Source organism: Stigmatopora argus, chromosome 3 (assembly GCF_051989625.1).
Source record: "Stigmatopora argus isolate UIUO_Sarg chromosome 3, RoL_Sarg_1.0, whole genome shotgun sequence".
Taxonomy (NCBI): domain Eukaryota; kingdom Metazoa; phylum Chordata; class Actinopteri; order Syngnathiformes; family Syngnathidae; genus Stigmatopora; species Stigmatopora argus.
This window is the reverse complement of record NC_135389.1, coordinates 5,505,487-5,523,770: the sequence shown is the minus strand read 5'-3', so window position 1 is coordinate 5,523,770 and position 18,284 is coordinate 5,505,487. Positions and strand designations below refer to the sequence as shown.

Genomic DNA, 18,284 nt, shown 5'->3' with positions numbered 1-18,284 from the left:
TTCTGCGACAGCACCCATACATTTCTTAACAAACTCTCCGTCAGTGAAAGGCTTACCGCTGCTTCCTATCATTTTAGCAACCCGAGAGCTGGACCGAACGGATGCCTGGTTCAGCTGAGCTTGGCGTAAAAATATATTTTGCTGAGATAGTAGTCCACTTTTTCGCTTTGAGAGTTTGTCTGCTCGTATTTGGCCTTGCAAGCTATCGTACTCGTCTTTGTGACGGGATTCATAGTGTCGGCGAAGATTGTATTCTTTGAATACCGCAACCGTCTCTTGACAGAAGAGACAAACAGCTTTTTCTTTGCATTGAATAAAAAAATAATCGTTTGTCCACTCCAGGTTAAATACCCTGCATTCTGAATCAATTTGTCTCTTACCTAACTTTTTCGCCATTATTCCGTTCTCAAACAGGTTGCACAGTTTTTATATGCTTGAATAGTCCGCGATGGTCCCAGGGCACCGCCCTCACCTGCGATCGTCCAGATGTCTCGGTATCACTGTGCTCGCGCATCCAACGGTGGACGTGCCCGCGTGCATCAAAGGGAAACACTGAGGTCAACAAACTGTCTTCATGGTGTTTGGTGCACAATCTCACAAAAACTAAAGAAATTATCCTGGACTTTGGCAAACCCAGCACAGATCTTGCCCCACTCCTCATAAATGGAGTATGCGTAGACAGGGTCCAGTCCTTCAAATTCCTGGGGGTCCACGTCACAGACAAGGTCTCCTGGTCTACCAACACCACGGCAGTGGTGAAGAAGGCCCAGAAACGACTCCATTTCCTGAGGGTATTCAGGAGGAACAACTTTGACACTAAGCTTTACGTAACCTTCTAGAGACACTGTGGAGAGCATCCTGGCATACTGCATTACAGTGTGGTACGCTGGAAGCACGGCAGCAGACAGAAAGGCTATGCAGAGAGTGATCAACACTGCCCAGAAGATTATCGGCTGCTCTCTGCCCTCACTGGATGCCAGCCCTCGCTACCTCAGCAGAGCCGGGAACATTGTCAGGGACCAATACCACCCTGGTCACAACCTGTTCCAGCTGCTGCCCTCTGGCAGACGCTAAAGGTCTCACAAAGCACGGACAAATAGACTTAAGGACAGTTTTTTTCCCACAGCCATCAGGACTCTGAACTTGCGTTAGCACGACACACAATGCCTTCTGTGCAATAACTTCGGGGTGTGCAATAATAATGTACAATATCTTAGATTGTGCAATATTTTAGAATTTACCTAGCCAGGATGTGAATTTGTATACTTTTAGATTACTATTTATGTTTTGTTTTTTTTTTACTGGGAAAACGCACCTTGTGGAGTAGCACCACCAATTTCGTTATATGCAGCTGTGTATGACGACAAAGGCTTTTGATCTGATAACCTCGAACTAGGTAGTAATGTAGTAATGGTATCAAATCAGGCCTACAACTTATGACCCCTTTCAAAAACATAAAACATCTTACTTCTGATTATTTTATTTTGAGCTTTGCATGAGCATGTCACTGATGCGAACAGCAATGGAATACGAGCAAGCTCATGTACTTCGTTATCTTTTGTGTCTGCATTCAGCTACGAACTTCTGTCAGTAGCAGCTTGTCCGCGATGTTTCATTTTGTAAAAACATTTGTGTTTTATTTTTTTCAGCAGGAGCGCAATGTGTAGAGTACTGCCCATGAGGACATTTCGTAGAGAGACGTGGCTGCTGAACTCATGGATATGATTAGCATTAAATGACTGTGCCCCAACAGCAAAAAAAAAAATATGTATAATATTTTGTTAAACTATTTCTTGAGCAGTAAATGAGTATTGGAATTTGCATGTTTCATGTTTCCGTAAACAGGAATGCTGATAGTTCTATGTCACGCACTGGCTTCCAATATTTTGATGAATGCAATTACAAGTCAGAGGGACAAGCGTACCTTCAAAGTAATGGGTCACTTTAGTTTGTGGTGTGTCAAGTAGGGGTTAAGATAAATGTGGATTTTTTTAAGAAGTCTTCATTATAATTTGTTTTATGACAATAGAATTGAAAGAGCACATGCAGAGCACTGCGATGCACTTAGATTTTAAAATGTATCATTTTAAATGATTTGTGAAGAGAAGCATCAGTAATTCGAATTATTTATGCACGCATATAGTGCACAGGTGTATTTATTTATTGGGTAAAAAGGATAGGTTGTTGTCAAATATTAGCCCAGAAATATATCTACCCCTTGAGATACCATGAAAGTGGCCTGAAAACCATTAAGAGTTTGAACCCCCCCCCCCCCCCCCCCCGAGTTAGACAAAGGGACTTCCAAATGCACAAGTAGGTGTAGCTGATTGACATTTGGAACTTGAGTAGAGGTCGACCAATATATAGACTACCATATTTATTCGAGTATAACACACATTTTGTACCGGAAAACTGAAGTGAAGTTCAGCTGCACGTTATACACAAATTCCAGTGAAACATTGCCTTCTGCCGGTGAGAAAGTCTCCTCCGCAGCCGTTATGTATAATGGGAGGCATAAACCGGTCTATGTCCGCCAGATGCCGATAATCTACTTTCTTTTACAAAAGCCAGTCATCTCCAAATACCATTCGACAAGTTTATAGGGTAGTAGTAGGGGTAAAATAATTTTTTTTAAAGTTGCTTCAGGGAAACGAGTCCACCCAGGGAGCGCTATCCTTGCTCAAGAAGAATGGAATCATATCCTTGGTGAAGCTGATGATGATGATGAATCAGACTTTGAACATTTTTAAATATTATGATGAATTAGACCAAGGATTTAAAATTGTAAATTCCAATTGAGAATTGAGTTCATACTGGTAGTAGTTTGTTTTATCAGGTTTCCGTACCATATGTTGTGAATAAATGTTTTGTCATGGCGACATGTATTCAGCATTTGCCAGCTACAAGTACTGGTGCAATCCTTGGTGTGAGCTGAGAAAAACTGGGGAATTTTTTTATACCAATATTTAGTCACAAACTTTGGGTGCGCGTTATACTCAAATAAATACGGTTTATCCAACATGGGGCGATTAACAACAAAAAAGCCATTTATAGTCATTTTGATCAGGGATCTATACGGTCAATTCCAGACGCTGACTGACAGAAAGACCCTGGAATGACACTGCAACACTAACCCACAACAAGACATTTGGTTTGAAACACATGGTAAGGGAGGTGGAGTATAAGCACGACTGTATATTGGCCTCTAATATCAGCTTTTAAACATTAGCAAACGTCCCCAAAATTTTAGATATTGGTACTGACCGCCCTTTAAAAATCCCATCCCATCCATCCCATTTCGGTCAACCTCTAAACTTGAGTAAGGTGTCATTTGAACACATTCACCAGACACATTGACCTACTAAGAACTGTCAGGGGAGCCTTATTTTTCTCCTAATTTTGAAGCCTTTTTCATTTTTGAATACAATTATTATTTCAAATTTGGTAGAATTGAGGACACAATAATTTGACATGTCAATTTATTTTAGGTTTCCTTTAATTTTACAGGAACTTTAACTCACTATTTAAGATACTTTTTAGTGTCCCTGTATTCTAAAAGATTCTATCATTTGAGTTACGTATTTCAAGTAGAATATCATTTACAAAAAAGGACTGAACGCTTTAATTGTAGACCTTATTAAATATGAGCAAGCAACATCATTTAATGAGCATTCCATAACTTGTTATCAAATGTGTTCATGTAAAAATCCACATAAAAACTATATAAAGTTTGTGATTGTTCCCTGTATTAATGTGGTTCACATTTGCTATTTAAATTCTGTAACTTTTGTAACAGAAATGTCAATATTAAAATGCATTATCCAATTTGAAAATGTCAAACTTAGAAAACCCAATCACGGCCCGAACAATAAGAAATCTAAACTGCATGGGGACCTACTTGAGTTTGTTGGGGTCTTCCTGTGCAGATTTGCGAAGGAAAGTGCCATTTGGGTTAGCCGCGATATCTCTTTGAGACCGCTCATTTGCACTCTGCTTGGCGGGAATGGCAGCTACTTTCTTCGTTGCAGAACGTTTGATCCTTTCTTCTAACATGCTCATATCTTTCTCTGATAACTGGAAACAATACAAGTGGTGGACAATGTCAATTTTGAAGTTGAGTTTTCAATAAATAAATAATAACAATCTGCCAACTTACATTTCCAATTAGTTTATAGACCTGGTCTCCACAGACATTGTAGACAGCCACTACTGTGTTCAGGGCAGCATTTCGGACAGAAGTGTCTCTATCACCAATATGAACTGCAATTTCTTTCAGAGACTTAGCTGGAGTTGGTTGACATACATTCATTCCATAACCTTCTATCAAACAACCCAACTCCTCAAGGCATTCTTAAAACAAAACAAAAGACACTAAGAACTTTTAAAACCACAGGAGTGCTGGAATTTGAACAATTTAATGGAAGACAAGAGTGGCATACCAGCTCTTTGTTTGGAATTTTTTGATTTAGTACCATCCATGAGGTAAGGAAAGACTTTGGATGCAGGGTATACCTTACACAGCATGTTAAGTATTGCCCTGACATCTTTGCGAACCACATCCTTGGACTCTCCAATCTGGGAAAATGATAGAGGATGCACAAATTAAAGATCTTTCAAAGACTAGATTCTCAGTCATCCCGGTCATAAGCAAAGGTTAAAAGAAGCCATATGAAAGAAATGCACATTGATTATTCATTAAATGGCTCTCATATTTCAATAGACATTAACGAAACATGGTTTATGCAAAAGACTCCCAACATGGTTCACAATGGTTAAGCTTAATTGTTCCATCTTTAAGGTTCATTGTCACCCCATATTTTTTTAAGTTCCTAATATATATATATATATATATATATATATATATATATATATATATATATATATATATATATATATATATATATATATATATATATATATATATATATATATATATATATATATATATATATATATATATATATATATATATATATATATACAGACACTCCTCAACTTACAAACGCAATTGGTTCCGAGCGATTGTTCATAAGTTGAATTTGTTTGTAAGTTGATTTAGTGCTATATTTTGTATTATAATTTATGTTTAAGGCCTATATAAGTATATTGAAGGTTTATATAAGTGCATTTGTATGTTTAAGGCTTGTATAAGTAACACGCATTTGTTTGTACTGAAAAAAAAAACATTTAATAAAATGGAGAGAATATGTACAGTACTGTAGAGAGAGAGATAGATTTATGTATTAGAAACTGGCCAAAAGAAGCGACCTAATGACGATTGCACAGTTTTCTTCTTTTTTTCATCATAAATGATGCAGTAGCACTGTATGGCATCATTCAATTGATTTGCAAACTTTGTGCAACGTTCAATATTTGGGTCCTGCTGCTCGATCTTTCTGTTTATAAATGGTACTGAATGTGCAACGCTCACTACTTTCTGACGCGCATCAAGCTTCGTTATTATTGCCACTCGTTTCAAATGAAATGGCTTGCCTCTTACTTGCAACTCCCTCAATAGAAGCCTTTAGCTTTTTACCAACCATATTCAATATTGGATGCATGAGATATTTAATGATACAAATGAAAAAGGTTCTTTGCACACTGGAGATACATTCACGCACTTCCGCATTGCAACGAAGAAGGTAGATGCTGGGTGAGCTGAGCTCTCACAGCGCCAGGCGTCGGTATTAGCGGCGGAAAGAAGTACTACTCCGAAAAAGACGCGAAATACAAAATTGGACTTGCGAACATTTTTGGACTTAAACGCAATTTGCAGACATGTTCGTATGTACCGTTGTTCGTAAGTTGAATGTTCGTAAGTAGGGGAGCGTCTGTATATATATATATATATATATATATATATATATATATATATATATATATATATATATATATATATATATATATATATATATATATACATATATATATATATATATATATATATATACACACACACACATATATATATATATATACACACATACACATATATATATATATATATATTTATACATACATATATATATTTATACATACATATATATATATATATACACATACACATATATATATATATATATATATATATATATATATATATATATATTTATATCAACCTATTTAACTTTTTATTATGCTGCAGAACAACATGTTTGTCCCCAAATAAATAGAACAACACATGCACATGATAACATGTCTAACAATGTGTAGTAGTTTGTTAGCCTGTTTTTTCTGGTTGAAATGTAACTATGGTATGACAAGGCAGTTTTATTCTCTAATGCTAAGTGCTTCTCTGGCAAACCAAAGGCTTTGCTTTCCAATACAGACGCTCCCCTACTTACGAACGCAATTGGTTCCGAGCGATTGTTCATAAGTTGAATTTGTTTGTAAGTTGATTCAGTGCTATATTTTGTATTATAATTTATGTTTAAGGTCGATATAAGTATATTGAAGGTTTATATAAGTGCATTTGTATGTTTAAGGCTTGTATAAGTAACACACATTGGTTTGTACTGAAAAAAAAAAAAACATTTAATAAAATGGAGAGAATATGTACAGTACTGTAGAGAGAGAGAGAGATTTATGTATTAGAAACTGGCCAAAAGAAGCGACCCAATGACGATTGCACAGTTTTCTTCTTTTTTTCATCATAAATGATGCGGTAGCACTGTATGGCATCATTCAATTGATTTGCAAACTTTGTGCAACGTTCAATATTTGGGTCCTGCTGCTCGATCTTTCTGTTTTAAAATGGTACTGACGGTCGAACGATTCAATGCCCGTGAAACGCTCACCACTCTCACGCGCATCAAGCTTCGTTATTATTGCCACTCGTTTCAAATGAAATGGCTTGCCTCTTCCTTGCAACTCCCTCAATAGAAGCCTTTAGCTTTTTACCAACCATATTCAATATTGGATGCATGAGATATTTAATGATACAAATGAAAAAGGTTCTTTGCACACTGGAGACACATTCACGCACTTCCGCATTGCAACGAAGAAGAAGGTAGATGCTGGGTGAGCTGAGCTCTCACAGCGCCAGGCGTCGGTATTAGCGGCGGAAAGAAGTACTACTCCGAAAAAGGCGCGAAATACAAAATTGGACTTGCGAACATTTTTGGACTTAAACGCAATTTGCAGACATGTTCGTATGTACCGTTGTTCGTAAGTTGAATGTTCGTAAGTAGGGGAGCGTCTGTACTTTGATCCATGTTGCAGTACCATGTTTGGTCACGTGTTTTACATATGTTGCCTTTAAACGAAGGCAAAAGGAATTTGATCAAAAAAGGTTGCAATATCTAACAAAAAATATTTGTGTGCCCACTGCTGATCATAGAAAACATACTTAACTTGCTAAATGTGGGGTGTACTGACCTTGAGTAGAAGGTAGGGGACAAAGGAGTTTGCCTCATACTCTGTAAGATGATAGTTTTCACTATTTAGCATGGCAAAAAGAAGCTTCAAATACTCCAGAACCTTCATTTGGACTGTAGTGTTTGTGTCAAAGAAGCGTAGACTAAACCACTTAAGAATTAGGTCCAGACAGCTTATGGTAGCATCAGTCTCACTTTCCAACCTCTGTCAAAAAAAATGCAGTGATTGTTATTTACACGAGTGTTTCCTAACCTGTGAGCCGTGAAAGATAGGTGTCCCACAGGATATTATCTAACAAATGGTCATACATTGTAATGTTTCAAGAGAAAAATCGCAATATTACAAGATTAACGTCATTTTGTTGCTTTTTTTGTGTTACCAGAAGTTTAGTGAACACGATACTGGTTTTCAGATATTAGACAATGGAAAAATCGTTATAGTACTTTTGGTGACCGAAGGGCGGTGTGAAAAACTTGATGTTGAAATACTTGTTTAATTGAATCCTGTTGATAAATGAGAATTACTGTGATCCTTCACCACTTTGCGGCTTCAGTACATCGTGATTTTTTAATCTTAAATATTAATAAAAATTCATAAAAATGTCAAAATTCATGCTGAAACTCGCAAGCAGAAGACGGAGATAAAACAATGGCATCTGCTTCTTCAGCGCTGAGTGCCACCCAATTTGGCGCTGAAGAAGCGGAGCCCTGACTTCCGCCATTTTTTTTATACCCGGTCTTCTGCTTGGGGGTTTCAGCACAGATTCTGACATTTTTATGAACTTTTTTAAAAACTGCAATGTACTGAACCTGCTAAATGGTGAGGCATCACAGTACTGCTCTACTTGCAAAAAAATGCAAGTTCTGGAACCATTTAATTTCATAAGTAGAGTTACCACTGTACACAATTTATGCAACAAGTGCAGCCCTGGTATTGCAACTCTATGCATCTAATGCAGGGATCACCAACTCTGGTCCTCTAGGGCCCCTATCAAATCTGTGTGTTGGAGGAGGGAGATGTAGAAAAAGACTGAAGATGTGTCTGTGAAGACCCGAGTTTGTTACCAATGAGCTAAAAGGACGAAAGGAGCAAGCTTCCTTACCTCAATCATGATGCTAATCGCCTTTACGTGTCTCTGAAAGTCGAGATGGAAAAGTTCATCCTGGAGCCATTTGGCAAAGCAAGTAGACATTTGACTTTTAAGCTGCTCCACATATTCATCTCGAGGAGTGTTAAAGTTCCACTTCAAAATCTATGGTGGACAAAACAATCATGTTCAAATACTAACAGATAGATGTTCTCTGTGCTGTTTGTAGGCCATTGCTGTCAGTTACCTTCAATTGTTTCTCCTCTTTGATTCTCTGCTCCTTAGCATTAGGAACAAGGATGAAGAGGGGCCCAGACCTATCGTCATCATCCTTCATGCCTTTAGTTACAGGCTTCTTACTAGCTACACTCTGAAAGTGAGACATTTAACATTATTAGATTACCACAAGAAATGCATTTGCTGTATTAATAAATACATGTTTATCACACAAAGAATAAAGAAATAATGGACAAAACAAGGAAAGTTGAAAAGATTGTAACTATTATTTCCTAAACATGCACTTTATCAAATTCATGCAATGGCATGAGATGAAAACAATGATCAGTCATTTCAATAACACTTGCCTAAGCATGCAGGCACTGAATTTGAATCCCATTTTTTCAGAACTCCTTACGGATGAACCAAAAGAAAAATTCCAAAACCAAAATACGGAAATTATTAGTACGTTTTCTTTACAGTTAAATGAATAACTCTTAAATCTTCTTTGGCTGAATCAAGCTACTTTGCTGTTTCCTTACATGTTTTCACATATATCACTAGATTTACATTTTATTTATATACACTACTTACTTTTCATCAGTTGGGATCACAGCATTTGTAAGGTTTAAACTGGGTCATATGCTCTAGTCTATAGGTGTCAAATTCATTCCAGAAAGGGCCGAGTGGGTGCAGGTTTTCGTTCCAACCCACCAAGACACCTTTTCGCTAATCTGTTCCCTTACAAATGTAATCAGGTGATTGAAGTCAGGTGCTACTTCTTCCAGCAGACCTCCTGATTGGCCTAACTGTCTGCGTGGTTTCAGTAGGGAGGAAAACCTGCACCCCCTTGGCCCTTTCTGGAACCAGTTTGACACCTGTGCAGTCTAGTCAATGGGAAATAGATGTACGCACACTTGTTGGCCAATAAGTTCAGTGAAAAATTAGGTTTGATTTAGAAAATCTAAAACGTAAAAAGGGAGTTAGCTGGCCAGACTGAACGAGTTGGCAGTTTTGCTTACGTCCTCACAACATTCTGTTTCGGCCCAGTTGTTAGTTAAAAAAAATCTATATAATGAAATACACACTAAAAATCATTTCTAAAAAATGGCCACCCAGTTTTTGGTGCATCAATGATATCCATTTAAATAACATTGAAGTGTTAATTAGTTAGTAAGCTATCTGCTAAGAGAGAGAGAGAGCACATTAGTGTGATTGTATTGTACAAGTTACAAATAACAACACCATTAGTAGAGTGACTACAGTCTTATCATTAGAAAGCGTAAACACTAGCCCAGGGGCAAGACAAATGTTAAAGTGCAGTGCAAACTTAAAAATATTAGCCTGTCAAAACTTTCTCCATTTGCTCAACTTCAGAGCTTACAGCATCATTTAATGTGTGGTAGTTGTGCAACAATTGTCTCATTAGGAGCTCATCTGTTCCACATCTACCTGTTGACTGCCAGCAACAGTCTTCCCTTTGTTGAGGGGCTTTTTATTAGCAATAGCGTCCTTGTCCTTTGAGGGAGGGGTAGGGTCAGGTTCCTCGGGGGGGGAGGAGTGCTGAGCGAACAGAAAAACCAAAATATGTTGACAAATCATTCAAAAATGCGACTGATGGGTGACAAATGATATACACAGATGTACAACACTAGCACATGTTTGAACCAATGGCAGCAGTTAGGCTCCAGGGACCACGAGCATGACAAAAACAATGTGTAAACAAAAAAGAGCATTCTTTAAATCAGTATTTTGAAGGATATCTGTTTTCATTTAAAAGGAGGATGGGACAAACTAGCAAGCAAAGTGACGATGATATAATTTACCCCTACATCATTTGAGCATATTTTGTATTTCTGAGATGTAATGAAACACTAGTTTTGGCGCAGCTATCATTCGTTTCGCTTTAATTCAAGTGAAAAGAACACAGACACGTGAAACTTTCAAATCTTCTTGGGGGGGTGGAGCGTAAAACAAAATAAATACAAAACCCTGACTTAAACCAAGCAAGTAGTTCTTAGCAACACCAACCGTCTTGTGTAACCAATGGTAGATTTGAAATGGGATGGAAAAGAACGAGAAAATAATGGGGGTGAAACCCTAATAAATCGATGCAAATGTTCCGTACCTCAATTAGAAGAAGATCTAATTGTTGATTTTTATTCATTTTAGAATGATTGCACAACCGTAGCCAGGTTTCAAAAAGTTGGTGATGTCTGGTCTAAACTAACAGACTTGAAATCTGAAATACTGACAATCAATTGGAAAACCCTAAATACTGAATTTAACATGAAATCAAAATACTCTATGGGCACACAAATTTCAACCATTAAACCTTACTAACAAAACAAATTCCTGAATTATCCATCTTCATAATGTGTGGGTTCTGTGAATATTTTTACAACTCATCCACTCATTATTTCAAACTCTAGGTATTAAAATTATAGTAACTGGGCTGTTCAAGTTGTCCTGGTCAGCTGGTTCCTTCCTGGACAACTATAATGTTTCAGTTATGATTTATTGAAAGTCCAAATTATACCTGTGTGTGTGACTGTTTGGAAGTAAAGCGGCTAAACAGATTTAATAGTGAAAAATGATCTCATGAACAGACTTTTAAATGGATATTTTGTATTGTTGATATTCTGACACCAATAACTAACAGGTATTTAAAAGAAGACGCCTAATATCCACAACTGCTACTGGGTGTAAGGGTGGTGGTGGTTTTTGACCGACACCTACCTTCTTAGCCGCTATTCCCCCTCTGACCTTTTTAGCTTCAGTTTTATTATCAACAATGTCCTCTGAAGTGGGGGCTGTGGAAGACATGAAAACATTTGTCAAATAACGACAGACTGCTAACTCTACCATTGATAGCTGCCACATCCTCTAGTACAAATAGATTTGATGTCCATTAATGGCTTTGAATTACCAGTGGTTACTGTGTCATGAGTAAAAAAGACCGCTATTTTATAGCCACTTTTTGAGCAATGCTACTGAGAAATGGCAAAAATAATAATAATTTAGCACAATATAAAGTCATAACAGGGTTTTGAAAGGTTTAAAACCTGAACACAATTTGATCCAAATTCTAGGACAAATTTCACAGCCAGCATCACAGAAATTAAAAACAAAATTTTACATATACGTACACATACATATGCATATATGTATATGTGTATACATACATACACACACATATATACATATATATACAGTGAGGAAAATAAGTATTTAGTCAACCACCAATTGTGCAAGTTATCCTACTTGAAAACATTAGAGGCCTGTAATTGTCAACATGGGTAAACCTTAACCATGAGACAGAATGTGGAAAAAAACAGAAAATCACATTGGTTGATTTTTAAAGAATTTATTTGCAAGTCATGGTGGAAAATAAGTATTTGGTCAATACCAAAAGTTCTTCTCAATACTTTATGTACCCTTTGTTGGAAATAACGGAGGCCAAACGTTTTCTGTAACTCTTCACAAGCTTTTCACACACTGTTGCTGGTATTTTGGCCCATTCCTCCATGCAGATCTCCTCTAGAGAGAGCAGTGATGTTTTGGGGCTGTCGTTGGGCAACAGGGACTTTCAACTCCCTCCACAGATTTTCTATGGGGTTGAGATCTGGAGATCACAGTGGGTATGGTCTTCTTCGGATGCAATTCAGTATTCTTTCTCCTCCAAACATGAGAACCTGTGTTTCTACCAAAAAGTTATATTTTGGTTTCATCTGACCATAACATATTCTCCCAGTCTTCTTCTGGATCATTCAAATGCTCTCTAGAGAACTGCAGACGGGCCTGGATGTGTACTGGCTTCAGCAGGGGGACAGGTCTGGCAGTGCAGGATTTGAGTCCCTGGCGGCACATTGTGTCACTGATAGTAGCCTTTCTTACTGTGGTCCCAGTTCTCTGTATGTCATTCACTAGGTCCCCCCGTGTGGTTCTGGGATTTTTGCACACCGTTCTTGTTATCATTTTCACGCCACAGGGCGAGATCTTGCATGGAGCCCCAGATCGAGGGAGATTAGCAGTGGTCTTGTATGTCTTCCATTTTCTAATAATTGCTCCCACAGTTGATTTCTTTACACCAAGTGTTTTACCTAATGCAGATTCAATCTTCCCAGCCTGGTGCAGGTCTACAATTTTACCTCTGGTGTCCTTCAACAGCTCTTTGGTCTTGGCCCTAGTGGAGGTTGGAGTGAGAGAGACTGAGGTTGTGGACAGGCACCTTTTATACCGATAGAGTTAAAACAGATGCTATTAGTACAGGTAACGAGTGGAAACCTCGTTAGACCTTGACAGCCAGAAATCTTGCCTGTTTGTAGGTGACCAAAAACTTATTTTCCAATCTACCGTATTTACTCGAATTAAACGCGCACTCGAAAATAACATGCAGGTAATTTTGGGCCAAAAACATCTGGAAAAACGCAGTAATCGAATATAGTGCGCACCTAAAATTTCCCGCTGACGAAAATCAGAAATCTTACCTTTTTTTCTTCGTTTCACGATTGTTTTGTTCAAACAAATTTATTCATTAGAATCCTTCAAATGAAGAGTCCGCATCAGAATCTTTAAATAGTCTCTGCAGATATTCCTCTCTCTTTGTCTGTCCTCTCATCCGTCTCCTCATACATCTCTTCGTTGAGAATCCTATCAACGTCCACGCTTCCTTCATCCACTTCCTCTTCCTCCCACAACACATCATCCGATTGGCTTTACGAGATGACGTAAAATCCGTGCGTCAAAGTGAGTTTGACAATGCTTTTTTCGATCGAAAATTTGTAATTTATTTTAGTTATTGATTATAACACTGAACTGAGAGAGGGTGAACTGAGACGAGTACGAGGCTAGAGGGGGGCAGTGGTGGTCTCGGCTTTCCGATTTTCGATCGGCTTTACGAGATGACGTAAAATCCGTGCGTCGGCTTTACGAGATGACGTAAAATCCGTGCGTCAAAGTGAGTTTGACAATGCTTTTTTCGATCGAAAATTTGTAATTTATTTTAGTTATTGATTATAACACGCACCCCCATCTATTGGAATTAATTATATAGCAAAAATCTGTGTGTTATATTCGAGTAATTACGGTAATTAGGAAATAAATTATTTTTAAAAAGCAGACAATGTGATTTTCTGTTTTTTTTCCACATTCTGTCTCTCATGGTTGAGGTTTACCCATGTTGACAATTACAGGCCTCTCTAATCTTTTCAAGTAGGAGAACTTGCACAATTAGTGGTTGACTAAATACTTATTTGCCCCACTGTATACACACACATACTGTATATATATTTTTTTAAATCAGCAACTCCCAGAACATTAGAAAAGGCATCTTGAAGGAAAAACTACAATTAACTGGACAACTCTTGTGAGAATACATGTATGTTCAGTTCAAAACTGATAAAGTATCAGTCTCAGGCATTTCTCAGAAAATCATGGAGTGAAGTCAGTATATCTATGGTCGTCTGTAACAGGTTTGTTAGCAGGAGTTACCAAAACAAATATGAACTTCACATTTGCTGGATCCAATCAGATCGATAAAGGCTAACCATCATTTAGCAGTATGCGAACAAAGTGAGCCTTTTCACGCTGAATACTGGAGATCAAAGATGCAAAAGGGCCCTTTCTCTATCAACTTATCATTTTGCTGATGATAAAAGTGATGACAAATCAGGAGTTAGACCAATATTCTTTAGTTAATATAAAAGGCATATGGTGAATCATACAAACCCGCTCTACTTGTCTCTGATGAGCTTTTTGTTCCTCCAATTTTGGCAGGAGCAGGAGGTTTAGCTGGCATCACTGCTCTGGCCTTTTCCAACATGACTACGACCTGGTCTTTAGATGATTGCTAATGAGAAGCAAGGATAAGCGAAAATGAATTTAAAAAAGCACTGTGATGTAGTGTCTTTGGAAAAGTGTAAAAGGGAACGAGATGCAAAAGATTTTTTATTTACAAAACTGTTGTATGTGACACCACCCATCAAAACAGAACATTTTGAGTGAAACAGCATTAGGGGGGGAATATTACGACTATTTTTATTTTTATTTTTTTTTTACTCAATGGAATTCGAGTTTCGAATGGATTCGCGAGTGGAGGGGTGCTCAAACTTTCATTGCTCAATATCTACTTTGAGAAGCCAACCACCAGCGATCTACCTTTCTTCCAGGCCAATGACATGGCTTAGCAGTTTTGCTGTTGTGAGACAGCCATTTGAATTGAATTGAATGCTTTTATTATCATTATATGAGATAGAATGAGAGCCCATTAGAGTGTAGCAATGTTCTAAAGTGAGAATCAATGCATCCTCGACAATATTTTCAAAATAAAATAACAGATAAGGAAATGCATTTACTTTTTCTAATTTGGATCATTTTCGTATCTCGAGACACTCATTTGTATATAAAAAAAATCGTAACCTGAAAATTTTGTACCTAGAGGCATTCGCACGTAGAGGCATGACTGTATTAACCACATTTTAATTTAGTGGTGGCACATAAGAGATCTTTGGCAAATAAAATCTAGTTTCCATTTGACCTATTTTCCTTATTTTGCAGGTCAAAGATTGATAGATTGTTCACGTACCTTGAGTTTGCCAGTGGCCTTATTCATCTTGTCGTATCCAAGGTGCATCATGAATGCGGGAAGAGCATCCTGAGCTTTCTTCCTAACATCACCATTTCGGTCTTCTAGGCATGCATATAGATTGGGAACGCAAGCCATCAGATCCCCTGGCACAGTCCTCAGGGTCGGTAACTTCTGGGCCAGCCACCCTAACAACTTTCGGAGGAGTGAGAGGGATATTTATAACATTTTACACAAGTAATCATCCCTTGAGAAATGATACTTAATTGTAATTATGGTGTTCGATCGGGAGTTATTCTATTGCAAGGGGGGTTGCAGGGCTGCCATCTACCCCGGAATTTCAGGAGTTTCTCTGGAAACTCCGGACAACCTCCCTAAACTTTGGAAATCCCCAAAAATGTTCACGTAATATTTTTTAAGCACCTGTTTTGGAATAATACCAAATGGTTTCTGCCATTTTGATTAAACTGCACTGTAAACTGGATGAATTCAGTAACACGAGTGCATTGTGAATCATCCAAGTTACAAGTTCTGACAAATGATTCGTCTTGTGCGACTTCAGCGTAGCAATCGATGCGGAATCGATTGCATAGGTAGCCTATTTATCATCATAAGTAAGTATTATTAAGACTGACTAAACCACCAGTCTTTTGTTTTGAAACAACTCCTATCATTTCCGGGATTGTTCAAAAGCAGTGGGTCTTAACTGGGTTCGATCGAACCCTAGGGGTTGGGTGAGTCGGTCTCAGGGGTTCGTTTGGTGGAGCCTCTACCACAGAGATCAAGAAACATCGACTCATCATGTCTATTCATGATAACATGCCCTGCTTGACCATCACTGGCTGCAGGTGATCACGTGGCATTGTTTGGCCAATCAGTGTTGCAAGGAATTTATATATCTTGAATTTGGAAGAAAAACATATATATACATATACACACACACATACACACACACACACACACACACACATACATACACAACCACATACACACACACATACACAACCACATACACAACCACATACACACACATACACAACCACATACACAACCACACATACACACACACACACACATACACAACCACATACACACATACACACACATATACACATATATACACATACACATACACATACATATATATATAACACTAAAGTAGGGTTCGGTGAATGCGCGTATGAAACTGGTGGTGTTCGGTAGCTCCAACAAGGTTAACAACCACTGTTCTAAAGGAAATAGGCGTACACAGCATTGGTACGCCTTATCAATATGCTTGCTCGGGTTAAGTGGAAAATGGATGGCAATTTGGATGAAACTTCTAATAAGAAACCCAGACACTCGCAGAAGTATATTGGTTCGTATTCGACGAAATATCCCATGTTGAAGCAGTCTCCAAAAGGACCGACATTTGCACATTGACCAACATGAAATTTTGGAATTACTGACTGTAAAACACATGTAGAAGGACCCAAACACAAATATACTTATTTTCATCATGCTATACTTATTCAATAGTTTGCAAAAAGACAATATTTCAATTAATGTAAAAACATGATAATAAGTTTGATTTAAATTGTACTACGCTTAGTTTTTTTTACATTTTATATTGATTTTGCGTGAATCGCATTCACTCTGGAAATACTCCAGAAATTGGACAAGGGTACTCCTGAAATGGACGGATGTTGGCACCTGTGATTGTATTTTGGGATTGTATTTTTTATTGCATGTGATACATGCCCCCCGACCCCCATCTCTATTATGCCCGTTATGCTTTGGTCCGTTTTGGGCATTTACTGTATGTACCTCTTGACGTAAATAGGGATTCTCCTTCTTTAACTCCTCTGATAGTTCATCTCCTTCCAGCCAATCCTTCATTCCAGTCTGCTCCACCCAGGCCTGCAGAGTAGCCATTGCAGCTGCCCTGACATTGGACTACATAAAACAATTAATTATGCACTTATATAATATGTAAATTAGTGTTGCACCAAGTAACTGTTGGCAAATCAAAAAATGTTTTTTAATTTAAAAATGACTCCATACAATCATTAAAAAGAAAAAGAAAAATCATCTCAGAAACACAAAAACGACGGAAGAACATGAATGCCTTCTACTGGTTAGTTCAACTCTGAGACAGGCACGCACAGACATACCTCAAAAATAAATTTAAAAAAATAAATAAATAGGGCTACAGGGTTAGACGCATATCCTTAGAATGTTCCTACAAAAATTCAGCCACGAATCAGTCCACGAGTAATAGAACTAATTTTAATAATTGTGCAATTAAATCAGTGTTGGATAAAAAAAAATACATAAAAAATAATAAATACAGTAATCCCTCGAATATCGCGGTTAATGTAGACCAGACATGGCTGCGATAATCGAAAAATCGCGAAGTAGGGTCACCCCAATTATAACATTTTTCTTCTTCTTCAGGGCTGAGTCCTAGTAGCAAGATTGGCTTCCGCTTATGAGTTTCAGCATGGATTTTCACATTTTAATGAACTTTAAATAAATAAATAAAAATATGTTTTCTTCAGTGCTGAGTCCCAGTAGCAAGCAGAATACAGGGGAGTGGCTTCCGCTTGTGAGTTTCAGCGTGGATTTTCAAATTTTTCTGAATTTAAAAAAAATAGTTTTTTTTAATAATTAATGAGAGAAAAAACCAATAAGTGAATTCCTGATAAGCGAAGTCGCGATAATCGAGGGAAAACTGTATTTTGTTTTTTTAATCCATTTTTAAATATCATAACACTAATGGAGACCAGGACAATCTTTACTCAGTCAATAATGAAAAAAATATTCACATATATATTACGTCCTCAGATTATGTACCTTGCTGTCACCTAGTACTGAGATGATGGGGAATCCTAGGGTTTTAACATGTTGTTTCAATCCAGGCCCCATGGTTATTGCCAGCTGCTGAAGAATAGTCAGGCTCTGTTGAGTCTAAAAAAAATAAAAAACAATATATAAAAAAACATTTTAATAGTGTATAATAATTTTAATAATTAAAAA

General features: G+C 37.5%; 1 protein-coding gene across 5 annotated transcripts in view; it reads right to left on the bottom strand.

Moving 5' to 3' along the window:
- The window catches only part of ckap5 (cytoskeleton associated protein 5), a 58,574-nt gene that overhangs the window by 18,177 nt on the left and 22,113 nt on the right, over positions 1-18,284 (bottom strand). For 4 of the 5 annotated variants that reach the window (XM_077595721.1, XM_077595723.1, XM_077595722.1 and 1 more), the window contains exons 22-33: positions 18,102-18,215; positions 17,073-17,201; positions 15,267-15,461; positions 14,411-14,531; positions 11,420-11,493; positions 10,133-10,243; positions 8,712-8,834; positions 8,480-8,629; positions 7,378-7,581; positions 4,440-4,575; positions 4,157-4,350; positions 3,899-4,074 (exon numbers count right to left, since the gene is read on the bottom strand). In XM_077595721.1, the coding sequence (XP_077451847.1) occupies positions 3,899-4,074; positions 4,157-4,350; positions 4,440-4,575; positions 7,378-7,581; positions 8,480-8,629; positions 8,712-8,834; positions 10,133-10,243; positions 11,420-11,493; positions 14,411-14,531; positions 15,267-15,461; positions 17,073-17,201; positions 18,102-18,215 (1,727 nt within the window). The remainder of the gene's footprint in view (positions 1-3,898; positions 4,075-4,156; positions 4,351-4,439; positions 4,576-7,377; positions 7,582-8,479; positions 8,630-8,711; positions 8,835-10,132; positions 10,244-11,419; positions 11,494-14,410; positions 14,532-15,266; positions 15,462-17,072; positions 17,202-18,101; positions 18,216-18,284) is intronic. The other variant, XM_077595724.1, reaches the window with a different exon arrangement.